At 47.7% G+C, this 23726-nt stretch overlaps 1 protein-coding gene across 2 annotated transcripts in view; it reads right to left on the bottom strand.

The window, feature by feature from the left end:
* CSE1L (chromosome segregation 1 like) overlaps positions 1–23726 on the bottom strand; it is a 238785-nt gene that overhangs the window by 43075 nt on the left and 171984 nt on the right. For both annotated transcript variants that reach the window (XM_063958891.1, XM_063958892.1), the window contains exons 17-21: positions 4003–4106; positions 3751–3848; positions 3525–3675; positions 1345–1553; positions 588–685 (exon numbers count right to left, since the gene is read on the bottom strand). In XM_063958891.1, coding sequence (XP_063814961.1) covers positions 588–685; positions 1345–1553; positions 3525–3675; positions 3751–3848; positions 4003–4106 — 660 coding nt within the window. The remainder of the gene's footprint in view (positions 1–587; positions 686–1344; positions 1554–3524; positions 3676–3750; positions 3849–4002; positions 4107–23726) is intronic.

Consider the following 23726-nt stretch of genomic DNA (forward strand, 5'->3'; position numbering starts at 1 on the left):
CTTCGCCACAAAAATCCGCCTGAAACAAATTGTTCCAAGGGCCAGTGCAAAAGACCTAGTGGAGGAATTCACTATTCTACCAACAACAATGGTCAGCACAGTGGTGTGCAGCTGAAAGTGAAGCTGGGATGTAGTGTCAGAGTTTGGTGGCTGTGCGGGATGAAGGCCGAACTCTGCCATTTTTAAAGGGGCAATCATGTACAAGGCTAAACCATGCCGCACAACCGCCGAACTCTGACTTCATTACATCCCGCCCTGAGTTGTCGGAGTGGCCAATCTGTATAACAATATGACCGGGAGTATGGTCAAAGAAGGAAGTCATTTCAACATGTTATTTATTTTTTTAGGACATAAATGTAGTTATGATATCTGTACAAATCAGCACAATCTAAGAAATAAAGATACTTATAAAGCTAGAAACTAGGAAAATATATTATATATATATATATATATATATATATATATATATATATATACACATACATACACACATACATATACATATACACACACACACACACACACACACACACACACACGTATTTATAGCAAGTCCAGATGTTCAATAGTTCTACCTTTATACTTACACTGGTAAGTGCTCAATAATGCTGTTCAGTAGATAAAACCCTTGATGGTCGTTTGCTTTAGATGCAATGAGTTTCTGGAAGACACCTAGAAGGCCAGGCTGGAACACAGGAAACCAGTTTCAATCACACAATAGTACTGTGTATATAGTTCATGCAGGGATATAGGTTCTAATGTGCAAATCAGGTTGCAGCCCTGTTCTCTACCACCTCCATCCCAGTTGTGTGACTTTCACCAGGCTGTACTGTGGCTAAAGTGTCACAGATATAAAATCCTCTTTATCACTTGTGGCAGAACAATGTAATCAGTTTTAGAAAAGCAGTAAACGTTAGCCATGTAGCCAGTGTTAGAGCACGGGTCAGAGCTGAGGATTTGAAACTAGTCAGATGGATTCCCTTACGAACCAGCAGACACATTAGAAAACACCTCTACTGATCACTTTAATGTCTCAATCAGAAAATACATTAATAAATAAAAAAAATTACAAATCATATGGATTGGGAAATGTGAACTTGGCCTGGGTACAGTTTACAAATAACAAAAAAGGTTTAGTCACTGCACTCAGCACATGGATGAGGCAGATACTGGATACATCAAGGCTCTGCAGGATTACAAAACACTACATAGAGTATTTCAATCTTACTGTACATACTAATTGATTAAATTAAAACATTCACCACTGAGAAAACATTACAGCTTATCATAGTATTGCCAGTACTGTCAGTGTCACATAATGGACTCATTCGGGCATAAACTTACAATTTTATCTGAGGCGTTGGTCGCTATTGTCCTAGCTCCTCTCTCCAGGTAGGCTTGTAACAGTCTCACTAGAGGAGGAATGTTTCCTGTTCTCTCCCACAGAACTGGTTGAAGGAGGTGGGGGAACAGGACCATGTAGGATGTGGGGATGTCATCTTTGTGCATTTCCAGGAGCAAAGACATTACTTGAAACACGTACGGCATGAACTCTACAAAGAGAAACAACGCACACTAAACTCCTCTGGTAGACAAGATGTAGAGGACTGGAAAACAAATCCTGAAATGTCCGTTATGACGCTGTAAACGCTGAGTGTACTGTCTGCTGATCAAGTATGGGACTCATGGTCGACAGTGTCTAGGTCGACAACCATTAGGTCGACAGTGGCTAGGTCGACATGAAAAATGATCGACATGAGTTAATGTTTTTTGTGTGTCGTTTTCTTCGTAAAGTGACCAGGAACCGCAATTATTGCACCATGTCCCCTTGTTTCGGGCAAGGTGCCTCACTCCGCTACTGCTGTGCTCAGCACAAGTTACCGCTCCCAATCGTAGTCCACGTGGATCATAAGTATGGGGGGGAGAAAAAGAAAAACTTGTGTCGACCTTTTTGCATGTCGACCTTGCTAATGTCAACCTAAAGGCCATGTCGACCCATTTCTAGTGTCGACCTAAGTGGTGTTGACCCAGAGTCCGTATACCCTGCTGATCACATCTGACAGAGGGATATTTTTCTAGTCCTTTCTTGTAGACATATGTTCTGCTATGGGCTGAATAAAATATTTTACATGAAAATATAGGTTGTCAAGCCTCTGTTCAACAAGTAAAGGCTGAATAGGGGATTGCCTATATACAGGGTGCTGCAGTGGTTACCAAGTATAGTTTTCAAGATGCTAGTTGTGGAGTTCTAGACTTTCACTCTTCAAGCAGAAATTTCGCTGCCTAGGTGTCATTCTTGACTCTGAACTGTCCGTTGTTCCCCACATTCAATCCGTCTCAAGATCATGTTAAATACGACCATATCTTACACAAGACACAGCAAAAACTTTAATCCATGCTCTCATTATCTCCCGCATTGATTATTGTAATAGTCTCCTTACTGGTCTTCCCAAACATAGGCTCTCACCACTACAATCCATTTTGAATGCAGCTGTGAGGTTAATCTTCCTCGCTAGACGTTCATCGTCTGCAGATCCGCTCTGTCAGTCCCTCCATTGGTTACCGGTATTCTACCGTATTAACTATAAAATACTTTTACTGACATACAAGGCTATTAACCAAACTGCACCAACATACATCTCTTCACTCATCTCAAAATATCTCCCTACCCGACCTCTCCGCTCTGCACAAGATCTGTGTCTTTCATCCACACGCATTACTTGTTCACACTCAAAATTACAGGACTTTATCCGAGCTTCATCTGTGGAATGCCCTCCAACGCACAGTAAGACTCGCCTCTAGTCTCCAAACTTTTAAACGTTCCCTGAAAACTCACCTCTTCAGACAAGCCTATCAAATTCCAGACCCACCCACATAACCTTCAGTGCTTCCCTATCTAATTACATCCTCTCTGTACAGAATACATAACATCACATATCTTGTCTTTCTTTACTCACACCCTCCTGACACTTGGCCAACATTGCGGGGTATCATCATACAACCCACTAAGAACCTAACAATCTGGTGGACCATTATGCAACAGATAGCATTTATTCTTGTGTATCTATGCCTATTTCCCTATAGATTGCAAGCTTGCGAGCAGGGCCTTCCTACCTCTATGTCTGTCTGTTTTTACCCAGTTTTGTTCTATTACTGTTGCTCTAATTGTAAAGCGCAACGGAATATGCTGCGCTATATAAGAAACTGTTAATAATAAAATAAATAAATCAGCAACATGTGTGTTATGGCCCAGAATGTGTTTAGGAGGGTGGGGTCAGATACAATTGGGAAATACCTCTTTTGAGGACAAGGAATACATTTTTTTTTTTGGGGGGGGGGAGGGTTTGGGGGGGGGGGGGGGGGGGGAATCATGCCTAAAAATACCTTTTTAAAAGGCTGGCTACCTCAAACTGCTTTAGGGTATAGAACCAAAGTATTGGATCAGAGGAGCTAATGGATAAGCACATAACTACATAGGGACAGCAGAGTTCGGCTGCAGATTGTAGAGCTTGCTCACCACCCACCTTGCACATCATTTTGTAATATCTCTGTAAACACCAGGAACAGTGCCTCTTCAAAACTACCAACAGCAGCTGGGTTAGCCCTGCATGTGATACGTATTGACAGGCAAATCGACTCAAACAAATAATGATTAAAATGAGGTTTGCTGGGATTCTGCAAAACAAAATAAACAGGATTAGATACAAAATACTGTCTCCATTACTGTAAAGTGAAAGAAGAGACACTGACCTTACTAACAGCAAGAAGCTTTTGTGTCAGTTGAGTGATTACTGAAGGGATATACGGGATGATTGCCTCCTGTAGCAGTGAGAAGCTTCTCATGATCGCTGTGTTAAAAATAATAGACAACTCGTACAAGGAATATAGTGTTTTGCGGCTGTCTAGATGTATAAAGAATCCCCATGTAGATGCGATACACCAACAGCACTGATTCCCATAGGTGTGACAAGTATGGAATTCTACAAATACTCCCACACCTACCTTTCATGATGTATTCATTTTCTGAAGAGCCAGGTAATGATAGTGCTTTAAACAAGTTAGACAGGAGCACTTCCACATATGGTAACATATCGGCTACAGTGATGCTGGGGATAGAACCAAAAATAAATAAATGCAAAAAAAAGTTACTAGAATCACATTCTAAACCATAGGTTCTCAAACTCGGTCCTCAGGACCCCACACAGTGCATGTTTAGCAGGTGACCCAGCAGGTGCACAGGTGTATTAATTACTCACGGGCACATTTTAAAAGGTCCACAGGTGGAGCTAATTATGTCACTTGTGGTTCTGCGAGGAGACCTGCAAAACATGCGCTGTGTGGGGTCCTGAGGACCAAGTTTGAGAACCTGTGTTCTAAACTATACAAAGGGATGTAGTATGGTATGCCGGCGGCCGGGCTCCCAGCATACCGGAGCTGGAATCCCGACCGCCGGCATACAGACAGCTGGGCGAGCGCAAATGAGCCCCTTGCGGGCTCGCTGCATTTGCCACGCCGCGGGCACAGTGGCGCGCTACGCCATCTATTCTCCCTCCAGGGGGTCGTGGACCCCCAAGAGGGAGAAAAGGTGTCGGTATTCCGGCGCTGGTATACTGTACGCCGGGATCGCAACATCCGGCAAAGTAAATACCACCCATACAAAGATCATTAGTAATATCTAGATCAGGCTTGTCCAACCTGCGGCCCGCGGGCCGCATGCGGCCCAAGTCGGCTAGTAATGCGGCCCAGGAGCTGCGCTGCAGCAGAGGGTTTTTTTGTTTTTTTTCCCGAGTACGGACACCACATGTGAGGCTGATCCGGCCCCAGCAAGTTGTCAGCACATCCTGATTGGATTGCTGCTGCTGGGACCAGCACCAGCTCACGCCCTCTCCGCTGTCAGTCACAGTGTAGCCCTCCTCCGCTGCATAGCGGCACACGTGACTGAGCAGCGCGAGAGTAGAGGAGCCCAGCAGAGAAGTTGGTTGTACAAGAACACGTGGAGCGGCGGACGGAGACGGAGGCAGCGCTGCAGGAACGGTAAGTATGTGTCTGTGCGTGTGTGTTTTTTTTTTACAGCTACAAGGGGCACAGTACATGGGCGCAGCTACAAGGGGCACAATACAAGGGGGCAGCTACAGTGCCACAACTACAAGGGGCACAGTACAAGGGGGCAGCTACAAGGGGGCAGCTACAGGGCCACAACTACAAGAGGCACAGTACAAGGGGGCATCTACAAGGGGGCAGCTACAGGGCCACAACTACAAGGGGCACAGTACAAGGGTGCAGCTACAGGGCAACAACTACAAGGGGCACAACTAGAAGGGGCACAGTACAAGGGGCACAGCTGCAGGGGCACAACTACAAGGGGCACAGTACAAGGGGGCAGCTACAAGGGGGCAGCTACAGGGCCACAACTACAAGGGGCACAACTACAAGGGGCACAGTACAAGGGTGCAGCTACAGGGCAACAACTACAAGGGGCACAACTAGAAGGGGCACAGTACAAGGGGCACAGCTGCAGGGGCACAACTACAAGGGGCACAGTAAAAGGGGGCAGCTACAAGGGACACAGTACAAGGGGTCAGCTACAGGGGCACAACTACAAGGGGCGCAGCTACAGGGGCACAGTACAAGGGGCACAGCTGCAGGGGCACAACTACAAGGGGCACAGTAAAAGGGGGCAGCTACAAGGGACACAGTACAAGGGGTCAGCTACAGGGGCACAACTACAAGGGGCGCAGCTACAAGGGCACAACTACAAGGGGCGCAGCTACAGGGGCGCAGCTACAAGGGGCGCAGCTACAGGGGCGCAGCTACAAGGGGCGCAGCTACAGGGGCACAACTACAAGGGGCGCAGCTACAAGGGCACAACTACAAGGGGCGCAGCTACAGGGGCGCAGCTACAAGGGGCGCAGCTACAAGGGGCGCAGCTACAAGGGGCGCAGCTACAGGGGCACAACTACAAGGGGCGCAGCTACAGGGGCGCAGCTACAGGGGCACAGCTACAAGGGGCGCAGCTACACGGGCACAGCTACAAGGGGCACAGTACAAGGGGCACAGTACAAGGGGCGCAGCTACAGGGGCACAGCTACAAGGGGCACAGTACAAGGGGCGCAGCTACAGGGGCACAACTACAAGGGACGCAGATACAGGGGCACAACTACAAGGGACGCAGATACAGGGGCACAGCTACAAGGGGCGCAGCTACAGGGGCACAACTACAAGGGACGCAGCTACAGGGGCACAGCTACAAGTAAGTTTAATATGTTAACTATGTTTTCTATGGTTTTTTGGGATGATCAGGTATCGTTACTGTTATTTTATTTTATGTGCGGCCCAATCTAAATTTTCATCTTCTAATGTGGCCCAGGGAAGGTGAAAGGTTGGACACCCCTGATCTAGATCATAAGATGGCAAGTATGGCAGACAGGTCTCCACATCTCATACATTGGCCTGAACCCTAGAATATTAATACCATAATTAACGCCTTTAAAATGAAAAAAACAAAAACAAAAAACAAACAAACAAACAAACACTCCATTCACTGAGGAACGCAAGCCCCAGAATACCAATACCGGGCCATTCCATGAATATGGGTAAAAATGTCCTATAAGTAACACTACAGAAAAAAAAAAAAAAAAATCTCTCTCATATAGGTTGACATATTAGATCTCTCTCTCATATGTTTTCCATAAAAAAAAAAATATAGGATTTTAATACCTACCGGTAAATCCTTTTCTCCTAGTCCGTAGAGGATGCTGGGGACTCCAAAAGGACCATGGGGGGGGGGGGGGGGGGGGGGGGTATAGATGGGATCCGCAGGATACATAGGCACACTATAAGACTTTGAATGGGTGTGAACTGGCTCCTCCCTCAATGCCCCTCCACCAGACCTCAGTTACAGGAACTGTGCCCAGGGAGACGGACATTTCGAGGAAAAGGATTTTTGTTAACCAAGGGTGAGAAACACACCAGCTCACACCACAACACACAGTACAACATGGCTTTTAAGCAATACCAGTTAACAGCATGAACTAAACAGCAACAGCTGAACATAACCGATACACAACCTCCGTGTAACAGAAGCAATAACTATCAATACTACTGCAAAAACAGACCGCACAGGGACGGGCGCCCAGCATCCTCTACGGACTAGGAGAAAAGGATTTACCGGTAGGTATTAAATCCTGTTTTCTCTTACGTCCTAGAGGATGCTGGGGACTCCAAAAGGACCATGGGGTCTATACCAAAGCTCCAGACCGGGCGGGAGAGTGCGGACGACTCTGCAGCACCGATTGAGCAAACATGTGGTCCTCCTCAGCCAGAGTATCAAATTTGTAGAACTTAGCAAAAGTGTTTGAACCCGACCACGTATATGCTCGGCAAAGTTGAAGCGCCGAGACTCCTCGGGCAGCCGCCCAAGATGAGCCCACCTTCCTGGTAGAATGGGCTTTCGCTGACTTCGGCAACGGCAATCCAGCCGTAGAATGAGCATGCCGACTCGTATTACAGATCCAGCGGGCAATAGTCTGCTTGGAAGCAGGAGCCCCAATTTTGTTGGGAGCATATAGTACAAACAGAGCCTCTGATTTTCTAATTTGAGCCGTTCTGGCGACATAAAATTTTCAAAGCTCTGACTACATCGAGAGATTTTGAAACAGCCAAGGCATCCGTAGCCACAGGTACCACAATAGGTTGGTTTATGTGAAACAAAGAAACCACCTTCGGCAGAAATTGTTGAGTTCTCAATTCCGCTCTATCCACATGGAAAATCAAATAGGGGCTCTTGTGAAACAAAGCCGCCAATTCAGACACCCGTCTTGCGGACGCCAAGGCCAAAAGCATGACCACTTTCCAAGTGAGAAATTTTCAACTCAACCTTTCGCAAAGGTTCAAACCAGTGAGACATAAGAAATTGCAACACCACGTCAAGATCCCATGGTGCCACGGGTGGCACAAATGGGGGATGGATGTGCAGTTCTCCCTTCACGAAAGTCTGAACCCCTGGAACGGCGGCCAATTCTTTTTGAAAGAAAACAGATAAAGCCGAAATCTGCACTTTAATGGAACCTAATTTCAGGCCTGCATCCACACCTGCATGCAAAAAAATGGAGGAAACGACCCAGCTGAAACTCCTCCGTAGGAGCCTTCTTGGCTTCACACTAAGACACATACTTTCTCCAAATACGGTGATAATGCTTCGCCGTCACCTCCTTTCTAGCCTTAAGGAGAGTGGGGATGACTTCCCCGGGAATTCCCTTTCGAGCTAGGATTTGGCGTTCAACCTCATGCCGTCAAACGCAACCGCTGTAAGTCCTGGAAGACGCACGGCCCCTGCAGTAACAGATCCTCTCTGAGAGGAAGAGGCCAGGGATCTTCTATGAGCAATTCCTGAAGAGACGGATACCAGGCCCTCCGTGGCCAATCTGGAACAATGAGTACCGCCTGAACCCTTGTTCTTCTTATGATCCTTATCACTTTTGGAATGAGTGGAAGTGGAGGGAACACATATACCGACTGACTCACCAACGGAGTCACCAGGGCGTCCACTGCACTGGCTTGAGGGTCCCTCGACCTGGAACAATATCTCTGAAGTTTCTTGTTGAGGCGAGACGCCATCATGTCTATTTGAGGAATTCCCCAACGACTTGTCACTTCTGCAAAAACCTCTTGATGAAGACCTCACTCTACTGGATGGAGATAGTGTCTGCTGAGGAAATCTGCTTCCCAGTTGTCCACGCCCGGAAGGAAGACCGCTAAAAGAGCACTTACATGTTTTTCCGCCCAGCTGAGAACTTTTGTGGCCTCCGCCATCGCCGCTCTGCTCTTTGTTCCACCCTGGCGGTTTACGTATGCCACCGCTGTAACGTTGTCAGACTGAATCAGGACAGGTAGACCTCGAAGAAAGTGTTCCGCTTGCAGAAGGCCGTTGTAGATGGCTCTTAATTCCAGAACGTTTATGTGCAGACAAGCTTCCTGTCTTGACCATTTCCCCTGGAATTTTTTTTTTCCTGTGTGACTGCTCCCCAGCCTCGGAGACTTGCATCAATGGTCACCAGGACCCAATCATGGATCCCGAACCTGCGTCCCTCTAGGAGGCGAGAACTTTGAAGCCACCACAGGAGAGATATTCTGGTCCTGGAAGATAGACTTATTTTCCGATGCATGTGCAGGTGAGACCCGGACCACTTGTCCAACAGGTCCCACTGAAATACCCGGGCATGAAACCTGCCAAACGGAATGGCTTCGTAAGCTGCAACCATCTTCCCCAGCACCCGAGTGCATTGATGGATCGACACTCTTGCCGGTTTCAGAATCTCCTTGACCATGGTCTGGATTTCCAGAGCTTTTTCCGCTGGGAGAAACACTCTGCAGTTCCGTTTCCAGGATCATGCCAGAGAAAGACAGCAGAGTTGTCGGAATCAACTGTGACTTTGGCAAATTTAGAATCCAACCATGTTGTTGCATAACTGTCAGGGAGAGTGCCAAGTTCCTTAACAACTGCTCCTTTGATCTCGCCTTTATCAGGAGATCGTCCAAGTACGGGATAATTGTGACACCCTGCTTGCGTAGGAGTACCATCATTTCCGCCATTACTTTGGTGAAGACCCTCGGAGCCGTGGAAAGACCAAACGGCAACGTCTGAAATTGGTAATGACAATCCTGAACCGCAAATCTCAGGAAAGCTTGATGTGGAGGATATATTGGGACATGTAAGTAGGCATCTTTTATGTCTACAGACGCCATAAAATCCCCCCCTTCCAGACTGGAGATCACTGCTCGAAGGGATTCCATCGTGAACTTGAAAGTTTTCAAATACAGATTGAGGGATTTTAGGTTCAGGATCGGTCTGACCGAGCCATCCGGCTTTGGTACGACAAACAGGCTCGAATAAAACCGTTTTTCCCATTAAGACAGGGGTACCGTGACAATGACACGCTGTTGACACAGCTTTTGTATCGCAGCACGCACTACTTCCCTTTCTGGGATAGAAACTGGTAAGGCTGATATGAAAAATCGGTGGGGGGGCACTTCTTGAAACTCCAGTTTGTACCCTTGGGACACTGTCTAACACCCAAGGATCCAGGCCCAAGCGAAACCAGACCCGACTGAAGAGTCGGAGACGCGCCCCCACCGATACGGACTCCCGTAGAGGAGCCCCAGCGTCATGCGGTGGACTGCTCCTGGGAGCCTGGCACAGCAGGCGACCTTTTTCCTCTTCCTTTAGAGGCAAGGAAGGACGACCCTCTTCCTTTTTTGTATTTATTAGGCCGAAAGGACTGCATCTGATAATGCGGCGTCTTTTTCTGTTGTGCAGGAACATAAGGAAGAAAGGATGACTTACCCGCTGTAGCTGTAGACACCAGATCAGCGAGGCCGTCACCAAACAAGACACCACCTTTATACGGCAGAGACTCCATAGTTTTCTTAGAGTCGGCATCAGCATTCCATTGATGAATCCACAGCGCTCTCCTGGCCGAGACTGCCATGGCATTGGCCCTTGATCCCAAGAGGCCAATATCCCTTGCCGCATCCTTTAGGTAAGCCGCAGCGTCCCTGATATAACCGAGAGTCAAAAGAATGCTATCCCTATCCAGGGTATCCATGTCAGATGCCAAATTATCTGCCCACTTGCCAATAGCACTACTCACCCATGCCGACGCCACGGCAGGTCTGAGCAGCGCACCTGTAGTGACATAAATGGATTTTAAGGTTGTTTCCTGATTACGATCCCCAGGGTCCTTTAGGGCAGCAGTGTCAGGAGACGGAAGTGCCACCTTCTTGGACAGTCGCGACAAAGCCTTGTCCACATTGGGAGATGACTCCCACTTTTCCCTGTCGTCAGAGGGGAAAGGATATGCCATTAGAATTCTCTTGGGAATCTGCCACCTTTTGTCAGGAGATTCCCAAGCTTTTTCACAAAGAGTGTTCAGCTCATGAGAGGGGGGAAACGTCACCTCAGGCTTTTTTTCCCTTATACAAACAAACCCTTGTATCAGGAACAGTAGGTACTTCTGAAACATGTAAAACGTCTTTAATTGCCACAATCATGTACTGAATACTCTTAACCAGTTTTGGATTTAAACTGGCCTCACTATAGTCGACACTGGAATCAGAGTCCGTGTCGGTATCAGTATCTGCCATCTGGGTAAACTAACGCTTTTGTGACCCTGAGGGGGCCTGTACCTGAGACAAGGCGTCCTCCATGGATTTTCTCCACGTTTGCGTCTGAGAAACAGATTTATCCAGTCAATAACGCCACATTCGCATTCAATGTACTCAACATATCCACCCAATCAGCAGTCGGCGGTGACGACAGAGTCATTCCCAGCGTCTTATCTGCCCCCACTGCAACTTCCTCCGGGGAGGAGCACTCAGCCTCAGACATGTCGACACACTCATACCGACACGCACAAACACACTGGCTATAGGGGACAGACCCACAGGAACACAGAGGAAGTTTACCAGCTCACACCCCACCGCCTATCCCAGTACCGAGAGCAAATACCCACTGCCTCAGACCAGTCTGCGCTGTTATCATTAAGGGTTAATAGCACCAAATTACTGTGCCATCCCCCCCCCCCCCCCCCGTTTTGCTCCCTGTTACTTGTGCAGGAGAGTGGAGGTCCGGGACAGCGTCTCTGCATCCTGTGAAGAGAAAATGGCACTGGTAAGCTGTGAGGGCTAAGCCACGCCCCCTCACCGGCGCGCTGTAGTCCCGCTCAAATTAAAAATCTTTATACTGGCGGGGGCTATATCTAGTGCCTAGGCACTTTTGACATATATATTTTGGCCAGATTCATTGATAAAACTCCAGTGAGCATGCTGCCCAGGGCCCTACCTGCGCCCTGCAAGTGCCGCCAGAAGTGTGTGTGGGAGCATGGCGCGCAGCACGACCGCTGCGCGGTACCTCACACTGAAGTCTTCTGATCTTCTTCATACTCACCCAGCTTTCTCTGGCTCTGTGAAGGGGTTGACGGCGCGGCTCCGGGAACAAACAGCTAGGCGCACCAAGTGATCGAACCCTCTGGAGCTAATGGTGTCCAGTAGCCTAAGAAGCAGAGCCTCAGAAGAAGTAGGTCTGCTTCTCTTCCCTCACTCCCACGAAGCAGGGAGCCTGTAGCCAGCAGGTCTCCCTGAAAATAAAAAACCTAACAGAAAGTCTTTTCAGAGAAACTCAGGAGAGCTCCCCTAGTGTGTGTCCATGCTCTGTGGGCACAGAATCTAACGGTGGTCTGGAGGAGGGGCCAGTTCACACCCATTCAAAGTCTTATAGTGTGCCCATGTCTCCTGCGGATCCCGTCTATACCCCCCCATGGTCCTTTTGGTGTCCCCAGCATCCTCTAGGACGTAAGGGAAATAATATATATATATATATATATATATATATATATATATATATATATATATATATATATATATATATATATATATATATTTATTTTTATTTTTTATTTTTTTTAAACACAGGTTCTTAATACAAAGAGCTGAGCTGAATTATCAAGTAGAAGTTTCCTTTACAAATGGTGGAGGACTTGGCTTGTCCTGTACTTGACTACCAAATTTTGTGATATTGTTACGGGTGTAATGGGGATTTTTATTGTATTACTCTCTAAAAAAAAGTAGTCCTGGAGAACATTGAAACTCCATGGGGTATAGCTGGTGCAGTGGAGTCTGGGCACTAGATAGTTAAAACTTTCAGTGCAGCTCAAGCTCCTCCTCCCCTATACCCCCACCCCTGCCCATAGCAGATAGAGGAGAGATAGAAGAGTAGAAAAAGAACACACACCAGACACGCAGAGTCACGCAGGAAGGTGGATGGGTCTAACTGAACTGAAAACATATAGAACAAAGGGGTTAATCCAAATAGCCACGATCTCGTGGGTGCGAGTCTTCGCGGCAGCAGCCAGACTTTACAGCACCCCGAACTCGCCCAAAAGTGCTTGCTTTCCTATAGGGATCCGAACAATTTTGTGAGCGTTCGGGCTGAAACCAGTCTGCGAAGGATGTAAGATCGGCGCTGTATCCGGCATTGGAACACTGCGGTAACAGCACATTAAACCCTCTGCAAGCAATTGGATTGGCCCCTGACGTATAGAACAAGGGCTGAAGCCAATGGAGGGCGTTCAGTGTCCTCCAGGACTTCAGAAAACCAGATATAGCAGGTAAGAACCAAAGTCCTATTTTCTCTTTCAGTCTGTGGGGGGACACAAGAACACAATGGGGACATCCTAAATCTGTGCACTACGGGAGGGAGCGCCCATGAGCTGAACGGAGAACCCTTTGCCCAAAACCAGTGCCTGTGAAGACGAAAGAATCCAAATAGTAGAAATGGATGAACATGTGAGTAGAAGACCAGAAGGTGACCTTGGAAAAGTTGCTCCCCTGAGGCACCATACCGGGCTGCTCAGGAGGTTCCATCCAACCAAGTAGAATGTAAGATCATCAAATGAGGGACAATAAGGCTAGTGGAAGAGTATCATGACAAATCACCTTGCAGATCCAGCAATCAATTATCTGCTTGGACAATGGCCACCCCCCTCTTTACCAAAGAGAGTCAAGGACATAAAGGGAGTCCGGCCATTGAAATTCCAAAGTTCATTCTACATAAATGCAGAGAGCTCGCACCACATCTAATGGGGCATGGAAAGACTGAGCACCACAATTTCCTGGTTAGACATAAAACTTGGACACCACTTTTAGAAGAAAAGACTAAGTAGTTTCAAACACCGAACTGTCATGAGAAAAAAAAAAAGAAAAAGGAGACCTATGCAACAGCACACTCAACTCTGAGACCTGATGTGCCTAAGATGACCAGAAGGAACAATCTTCCACATAAGCCACTTGATATCTACAGATTGCAAAGGACCCAAAGGGAGAGAATTTGAGTGCATGCTGTACCAGTACCAAATCCCAGGGCTTAACTGGGGGTACAAAGAGGGGTTGGAGATTGAGAACCCCGTGTAATAAAAGTCTGAACAACCAGAATATTCATCAGGCACCTTTGGAAACACACAGATTTGGACCTTCAGAGATGACACACAAAAGCCTAAATCAAAACCAGACTGCATGAATGCCAAGATCCTAGCGACCCTGAAAATTTTCAGCTTCAACCTTTAACAAGCATAACGGGTGAAATAAGCTGTCCAGACCCTGTGGTAAACATTCGCCAAAACTGGCTTTCTGGCTGAAAGCATAGTACAGATAACTGAATCCCTCCGTTCAGGAAGGCTGTCTCAATGGGATGCAGTTAATTTACAAGCTGTAAGGAGACTGACATTGGCATCCAGACAGCTGTCGAAATGCCGCCGTCGGAATCCCGACCCAAGCTCAGAGTTCCCACTCGGGTGGTGGTCCATGCCACCACCCGAGGGGAAATAAAATAGTGTGGCGAGCAAAGCTCACCACCGTGTCCGAAGCGTCGCAAGCATAGCGACTGCCTGGATCTCGACCTCTGGTATCACATACCAGACCTGTCTCAACAGTCACCCCATCAAAGCCAGACGTTAAGAATTCGGGAGGAGGCAAGGCCACCGAGAAAAGAGATCTAGTCTGACCGGAAGATGCCAAGGGGTCACCACTGACACCTGAGATCGGCATACCCTGAATGACACAGCCAGTCCAAGGCCACCAGAATGAAGCTTCCACAGCACCATAGGTAGAAGGGACAGCAGAGGAAAGAGGTTCAGGAGATGGAAATTCCATCTGACTGACAGAGCATCCACCAGAAAAACCCCTGGATACTGAGGCCTGATCTGTGTTTTTGGTGATTTGCGATTGGTGATCCTCCCAAATCGGCATGTGTACGTAGCTATCCTTGACATCCAGGGATACCAGAAAATCTCCCGCCTTCAGAGCCTGAACAATAGAGTAGAGAGACTAGGAGGAAAATATTCAGGATGAGACAGAAGGAACCATCCGGCTTTCCCACAAGTAACAGAAACAAGATTCTCTCTGGGGTGGAGGGGCAGGGGAAATAAAAGATGTCCTGAAGAGACCTCACATAGACCCACAAAGCTTCTACATTTATAGGGTCGGCATGCACACCAGTGATGAAGAATCGACATGGAAGCTGGAATTTGAACAAAAAGGCGTAGCCTAGTCTTCCTAATCCAATCATCAGAGGTAGTGTGCCACCATTTCTCATGGATAAGACGCAGCCCCCCATACCACTGAACTGCGGTGGAGCAGGATCCACACCATGGTCCTGGGCAAAAGGAACAAACATCCTGGCATTTTTGAAAGGAAACGGACAGCTTTGGAACTTCCATTGTGAGACCTTTGCGTGGTAATCTACCATAAAATATTATCTAAATACAAATAATATAACTATCAGTGTGAGCCATCTATAAATACCAAAAGAAAACACCTCATTAGGGAACCACAGTGGCCTGAGGAGAGATAGCAGGGAAGCAACAAGTTGTATTGTATGACAGAGGTAAAACTAAACTCTATTTGTCAGCACAAAAAAAAAAAAAAAAAAAAAAAAAAAGGAGAACAAAAAATACAAAGACATTTTTAGTGTGAAAAATAATAAGTGTAATCACATAACTACAGGTCTAGAAGTGTAAAAAGTGGAATGGCCCTACTATACAACTAAGATTCAACACACTAATGCCTTAATAGTAAGCCACAAACAATGGGATTCCGTGGCTCTATCATCCAAGAATGAGTTCTACTTCACAGGGTCCTAGCATCAGAATTTCGGCCGCAGAAGGAAATAATAAGATTTTACTTACCGATAAATCTATTTCTCGTAGTCCGTAGTGGATGCTGGGACTCCGTAAGGACCATGGGGAATAGCGGCTCCGCAGGAGACAGGGCACAAGAATAAAAGCTTTAGGATCAGGTGGTGTGCACTGGCTCCTCCCCCTATGACCCTCCTCCAAGCCTCAGTTAGGATACTGTGCCCGGACGAGCGTACATAATAAGGAAGGATATTGAATCCCGGGTAAGACTCATACCAGCCACACCAATCACACCGTACAACTCGTGATCTGAACCCAGTTAACAGTATGATAACAACGAAGGAGCCTCCGAAAAGATGGCTCACAACAACAATAACCCGATTTAGTTAACAATAACTATGTACAAGTATTGCAGACAATCCGCACTTGGGATGGGCGCCCAGCATCCACTACGGACTACGAGAAATAGATTTATCGGTAAGTAAAATCTTATTTTCTCTGACGTCCTAGTGGATGCTGGGACTCCGTAAGGACCATGGGGATTATACCAAAGCTCCCAAACGGGCGGGAGAGTGCGGATGACTCTGCAGCACCGAATGAGAGAACTCCAGGTCCTCCTCAGCCAGGGTATCAAATTTGTAGAATTTAGCAAACGTGTTTGCCCCTGACCAAGTAGCTGCTCGGCAAAGTTGTAAAGCCGAGACCCCTCGGGCAGCCGCCCAAGATGAGCCCACTTTCCTTGTGGAATGGGCTTTTACAGATTTTGGCTGTGGCAGGCCTGCCACAGAATGTGCAAGCTGAATTGTACTACAAATCCAACGAGCAATAGTCTGCTTAGAAGCAGGAGCACCCAGCTTGTTGGGTGCATACAGGATAAACAGCGAGTCAGACTTTCTGACTCCAGCCGTCCTGGAAACATATATTTTCAGGGCCCTGACAACGTCAAGTAACTTGGAGTCCTCCAAGTCCCTAGTAGCCGCAGGCACCACAATAGGTTGGTTCATGTGAAAAGCAGAAACCACCTTAGGGAGAAATTGAGGACGAGTCCTCAATTCTGCCCTGTCAGAATGAAAAATTAAGTAAGGGCTTTTATATGATAAAGCCGCCAATTCTGACACACGCCTGGCTGAAGCCAGGGCTAACAGCATCGTCACCTTCCATGTGAGATATTTTAAGTCCACAGTGGTGAGTGGTTCAAACCAATGTGACTTAAGGAACCTCAAAACAACATTGAGATCCCAAGGTGCCACTGGAGGCACAAAAGGAGGTTGTATATGCAGTACCCCTTTTACAAATGTCTGAACTTCAGGTACTGAAGCCAGTTCTTTCTGGAAGAAAATCGACAGGGCCGAAATTTGAACCTTAATGGACCCTAATTTTAGGCCCATAGACAGTCCTGTTTGCAGGAAATGGAGGAAACGACCCAGTTTAAATTCCTCTGTAGGGGCCTTCTTGGCCTCACACCACGCAACATATTTTCGCCAAATGCGGTGATAATGTTTTGCGGTTACATCCTTCCTGGCTTTGACCAGGGTAGGGATGACTTCATCTGGAATGCCTTTTTCCTTCAGGATCCGGCGTTCAACCGCCATGCCGTCAAACGCAGCCGCGGTAAGTCTTGGAACAGACAAGGCCCCTGCTGGAGCAGGTCCTTTCTTAGAGGTAGAGGCCACGGGTCTTCCGTGAGCATCTCCTGAAGTTCCGGGTACCAAGTCCTTCTTGGCCAATCCGGAACCACGAGTATCGTTCTTACTCCTCTCCTTCTTATGATTCTCAGTACTTTTGGTATGAGAGGCAGAGGAGGGAACACATACACTGACTGGTACACCCACGGTGTCACCAGAGCGTCCACCGCTATTGCCTGAGGGTCCCTTGACCTGGCGCAATATCTGTCTAATTTTTTGTTTAGACGTGACGCCATCATGTCCACCTTTGGTTTTTCCCAACGGTTTACTATCAGGTGGAAGACTTCTGGGTGAAGTCCCCACTCTCCCGGGTGAAGGTCGTGTCTGCTGAGGAAGTCTGCTTCCCAGTTGTCCACTCCCGGAATGAACACTGCTGACAGAGCTATCACATGATTTTCCGCCCAGCGAAGAATCCTTGCAGCCTCTGCCATTGCCCTCCTGCTTCTCGTGCCGCCCTGTCTGTTTACGTGGGCGACTGACGTGATGTTGTCCGATTGGATCAATACCGCCTGACCCTGAAGCAGGGGGTTCGCTTGACTTAGGGCATTGTAAATGGCCCGTAGTTCCAGAATGTTTATATGAAGAGATGTTTCCATGCTTGACCACAAGCCCTGGAAGTTTTTTCCCTGTGTGACTGCTCCCCAGCCTCTCAGGCTTGCATCCGTGGTCACCAGGATCCAATCCTGAATGCCGAATCTGCGGCCCTCTAGAAGATGAGCACTCTGCAACCACCACAGGAGAGACACCCTTGTCTTTGGTGACAGGGTTATCCGCTGCTGCATCTGAAGATGCGAACCGGACCATTTGTCCAGTAGATCCCACTGAAACGTTCTTGCATGGAATCTTCCGAATGGAATTGCTTCGTAAGAAGCCACCATTTTTCCCAGGACCCTCGTGCACTGATGCACTGACACCTGGGCTGGTTTTAGGAGGTTCCTGACTAGCTCGGATAACTCCTTGGCCTTCTCCTCCGGGAGAAAAACCTTCTTCTGGACTGTGTCCAGAATCATTCCTAGGAACAGAAGACGTGTCGTTGGAATCAGCTGCGATTTTGGAATATTTAGGATCCACCCGTGCTGACGTAACACTATCTGAGATAGTGCTACTCCGACTTCTAACTGTTCCCTGGACCTTGCCCTTATCAGGAGATCGTCCAAGTAAGGGATAATTAATACGCCTTTTCTTCGAAGAAGAATCATCATTTCGGCCATTACCTTGGTAAAGACCCGAGGTGCCGTGGACAACCCAAACGGCAGCGTCTGAAACTGATAATGACAGTCTTGTACTACAAACCTGAGATACCCTTGGTGAGAAGGGTAGATTGGGACGTGGAGATAAGCATCTTTGATGTCCAGAGACACCATATAGTCTCCTTCTTCCAGGTTCGCTATCACCGCTCTGAGTGATTCCATCTTGAATTTGAACCTTTTTATGTAAGTGTTCAAGGATTTCAGATTTAAAATTGGTCTCACCGAGCCGTCCGGCTTCGGTACCACAAACAGCGTGGAATAATACCCCTTTCCTTGTTGTAGGAGGGGTACCTTGATTATCACCTGCTGGGAATACAGCTTGTGAATGGCTTCCAGAACTGCCTCCCTGTCGGAGGGAGACTTTGGCAGAGCAGACTTCAGGAACCGGCGAGGGGGAAACGCCTCGAATTCCAGTTTGTACCCCTGCGATACTACCTGTAGAATCCAGGGATCCACTTGCGAGTGAGCCCACTGCGCGTTGAAATTCTTGAGACGGGCCCCCACCAAGTCTGAGTCTGCTTGTAAAGCCCCAGCGTCATGCTGAAGACTTGGCAGAAGCAGGGGAAGGCTTCTGATCCTGGGAAGCGGCTGCATGGTGCAGTCTTTTTCCCCTTCCTCTGCCCCGGGGCAGAAAGGAATGGCCTTTTGCTCGCTTGTATTTATGGGAACGAAAGGACTGAGTTTGAAAAGACGGTGTCTTTTTCTGTTGATGTGAAGTGACCTGGGGTAAGAAGGTGGACTTTCCAGCCTTTGCCGTGGCCACCAGGTCCGAAAGACCAGCCCCAAATAACTCCTCCCCTTTATACGGCAATACTTCCATATGTCGTTTGGAATCCGCATCCCCTGACCACTGACGCGTCCATAACGTTCTTCTGGCAGAGATGGACATAGCACTTACTCTTGATGCCAGGGTGCAAATATCCCTCTGTGCATCACGCATATATAGTAATGCATCCTTCAAATGCTCTATAGTTAACAATATATTGTCCCTATCCAGGGTATCAATATTTTCAGTCAGGGAATCCGACCACGCGACTCCAGCACTGCACATCCAGGCTGAAGCGATTGCTGGTCGCAGTATAACACCAGTATGTGTGTATATACTTTTTAGGATATTTTCCAGCCTTCTATCAGCTGGTTCTTTGAGGGTGGCCGTATCAGGAGACGGTAACGCTACTTGTTTAGATAAACGTGTGAGCGCCTTATCTACCCTAGGGGGTGTTTCCCAACGTGTCCTAACCTCTGATGGGAAAGGATATAGTGCCAATAATTTATTAGAAATTAGCAGTTTTTTGTCGGGAGAAACCCACGCTTTATCACATACCTCATTCAATTCATCTGACTCAGGAAAAACTATTGGTAGTTTTTTCACCCCCCACATAATACCCTTCTTAGTGGTATTTGTAGTGTCAGAAATGTGCAATGCTTCCTTCATTGCCGTGATCATGTAACGTGTGGCCCTACTGGACATTACGTTCGACTCATCACCGTCGACACTAGACTCCGTATCTGTGTCTGGGTCTGTGTCGACCCACTGAGGTAACGGGCGTTTTAGGGCCCCTGACGGTGTCTGAGACGCCTGGACAGGCACTAATTGATTTGCCGGCTGTCTCATGTCGTCAACAGTTTTTTGCAAAGTGTTGACATTATCACTTAATTGTTTGAACACGATCATCCAGTCAGGTGTCGACTCCCTAGGGGGTGACATCACTAACGCAGGCAATTGCTCCGCCTCCACATCATTTTCCTCCTCATACATGTCGACACACACGTACCGACACACAGCACACACACCGGGAATGCTCTGATAGAGGACAGGACCCCACGAGCCCTTTGGAGAGACAGAGGGAGAGTCTGCCAGCACACACCCAGCGCTATATATATATATATATATATACAGGGATAACCTTATATAAGTGTTATTCCCTTATAGCTGCTGTTTATATTGTCATTTGCTGCCAATAGTGCCCCCCCTTCTCTTTTTTACCCTGATTCTGAAGCAGAACTGCAGGGGAGAGTCAGGGAGCCGTCCTTCCAGCGGAACTGTGAGGGAAAATGGCGCTTGTGTGCTGAGGAGATAGGCTCCGCCCCTTCACGACGTCCTTATCTCCCGCTTTTTTGTGTAAAAATGGCAGGGGTTAAAATACATCCATATAGCCCAGGAGCTATATGCGATGTATTCTTTTGCCACCTAAGGTATTATCATTTATATTGCGTCTCAGGGCGCTCCCCCCCAAGCGCCCTGCACCCTCAGTGACCGGAGTGTGAAGTGTGCTGAGAGCAATGGCGCACAGCTGCGGTGCTGTGCGCTACCTTAGTCTGAAGACAGGATTGTCTTCTGCCGCCGATTTCACCGGACCTCTTCGTCTCTTCTGGCTCTGTAAGGGGGGCGGCGGCGCGGCTCCGGTGACCCATCCAGGCTGTACCTGTGATCGTCCCTCTGGAGCTAATGTCCAGTAGCCTAAGAAGCCCAATCCACTCTGCACGCAGGTGAGTTCGCTTCTTCTCCCCTTAGTCCCACGATGCAGTGAGCCTGTTGCCAGCAGGACTCACTGAAAATAAAAAACCTAAATTAAACTTTTATTCTAAGCAGCTCAGGAGAGCCACCTAGCCTGCACCCTTCTCGTTCGGGCACAAAAATCTAACTGAGGCTTGGAGGAGGGTCATAGGGGGAGGAGCCAGTGCACACCACCTGATCCTAAAGCTTTTATTCTTGTGCCCTGTCTCCTGCGGAGCCGCTATTCCCCATGGTCCTTACGGAGTCCCAGCATCCACTAGGACGTCAGAGAAAAGACGAATGTTTTCCGGACAGAATATGTTCAAGCAGAGAAATGAATCCAGACTAATTACAGCAATTGTGGCTGATGCAGCAGTGTTGGATTCACAACTGTTGTGTACACAAACCAACATTTGGGTGTCCAGTGCCACCAACACAAAAGTAATGGTCTACACCTGCAGGCTAACTGGGCAACTGCAATGCACCAAAAAAGGAAATTGTGCAACAATTACAGATAAAGTTTGCAAGGTATGTAATGTGAATGAACATATAGGGGGGAATTAAATTGGGCGTGAAGTAAAAAAACCTTGTACACACACACAAAGATTTTACTGAACGATATGAACATTCTCGTTCCTTAATGAACGAGAACTCGTTCATATCATTCAGTCTTTAGGCACCACCAATGAACGATGCGCGTCCCCGCGCTCATTCATCGTTGGTGCCGGCTCGTTCATACCTGCAGGCCAATATGGACAATCTCGGCCATATTAGCATGCAGGGCTATGGTGACGGGGGAGTGAAGAAACTTCACTCCCCCCCTGCCGCCAGGTCGTCCAACGGCCATATCGGACGTCGGGCAGCCCGGCGGTGGGTCGCCGAGTGTGTAGGGCCCATTACAAACACTCACATACTGACCCTGCTGCAGAAGACCCTGTTTTCAACACTGGAGGAGAAGACACTGCTTTGGAAGGTAAGTAATTACTTACTATTTAAACTAATTGGAAACTTACAATTACTTAATTAGTCCTCTGGGGGGTGCCGCTGGGGTGACAGAGCAAGTTCCAGTAATTTTTCCTTAAATTAATGATGCGCTGGAGGTGTGTGAAAAAAATATATATAGGATTTTAATAACCTACCGGTAAATCCATTTCTCGTAGTCCGTAGAGGATACTGGGGGTCCATTTAGTATCATGGAGTATAGACGGGTCCACTAGGAGCCATGGGCACATTAAGAATTTGATAGTGTGGGCTGGCTCCTCCCTCTATGCCCCTCCTACCAGACTCAAGTCTAGGAAACTGTGCCCGAGGAGACGGACATACTTTGAGAGAAGGCTAGATAAAGATAGTGGTGATATTCCAAACCAGCACACACTAAACAGAGGAAAATAAGATTTTACTTACCGGTAAATCTATTTCTCGTAGTCCGTAGTGGATGCTGGGAACTCCGTAAGGACCATGGGGAATAGCGGCTCCGCAGGAGACTGGGCACAACTAAAGAAAGCTTTAGGACTACCTGGTGTGCACTGGCTCCTCCCTCTATGACCCTCCTCCAGACTCAGTTAGGATACTGTGCCCGGAAGAGCTGACACAATAAGGAAAGGATTTGGAATCCCGGGTAAGACTCATACCAGCCACACCAATCACACCGTATAACTCGTGATACTATACCCAGTTAACAGTATGAAATATAACTGAGCCTCTCAACAGATGGCTCAACAATAACCCTTTAGTTAACCAATAACTATATACAAGTATTGCAGACAATCCGCACTTGGGACGGGCGCCCAGCATCCACTACGGACTACGAGAAATAGTTTTACCGGTGAGTAAAATCTTATTTTCTCTAACGTCCTAAGTGAATGCTGGGAACTCCGTAAGGACCATGGGGATTATACCAAAGCTCCCAAACGGGCGGGAGAGTGCGGATGACTCTGCAGCACCGAATGAGCGAACTCTAGGTCCTCCTCAGCCAGGATATCAAACTTGTAGAATTTAGCAAATGTGTTTGACCCCGACCAAGTAGCTGCTCGGCAAAGTTGTAAAGCCGAGACCCCTCGGGCAGCTGCCCAAGAAGAGCCCACCTTCCTCGTGGAATGGGCTTTTACAGATTTAGGATGCGGCAGTCCAGCCGCAGAATGTGCAAGTTGAATCGTGCTACAGATCCAGCGAGCAATAGTCTGCTTTGAAGCAGGCGCACCCAACTTGTTGGGTGCATGCAGGATAAATAGCGAGTCAGTCTTTCTGACTCCAGCTGTCCTGGAAACATAGATTTTTAGGGCCCGGACTACGTCCAGCAACTTGGAATCCTCCAAGTCACGAGTAGCCGCAGGCACCACAATAGGCTGGTTCAAATGAAAAGCTGATACCACCATTGGGAGAAATTGAGGACGAGTCCTCAATTCCGCCCTATCCATATGGAAAATCAGATAAGGGCTTTTACATGATAAAGCCGCCAATTCTGACACACGCCTGGCCGAAGCCAAGGCAAACAGCATGACCACTTTCCACGTGAGATATTTTAAATCCACGGTTGTAAGTGGTTCAAACCAATGTGACTTTAGGAAATTCAACACCACGTTGAGATCCCAAGGTGCCACTGGGTGCA

Source organism: Pseudophryne corroboree, chromosome 3 (assembly GCF_028390025.1).
Source record: "Pseudophryne corroboree isolate aPseCor3 chromosome 3, aPseCor3.hap2, whole genome shotgun sequence".
Lineage (NCBI taxonomy): Eukaryota > Metazoa > Chordata > Amphibia > Anura > Myobatrachidae > Pseudophryne > Pseudophryne corroboree.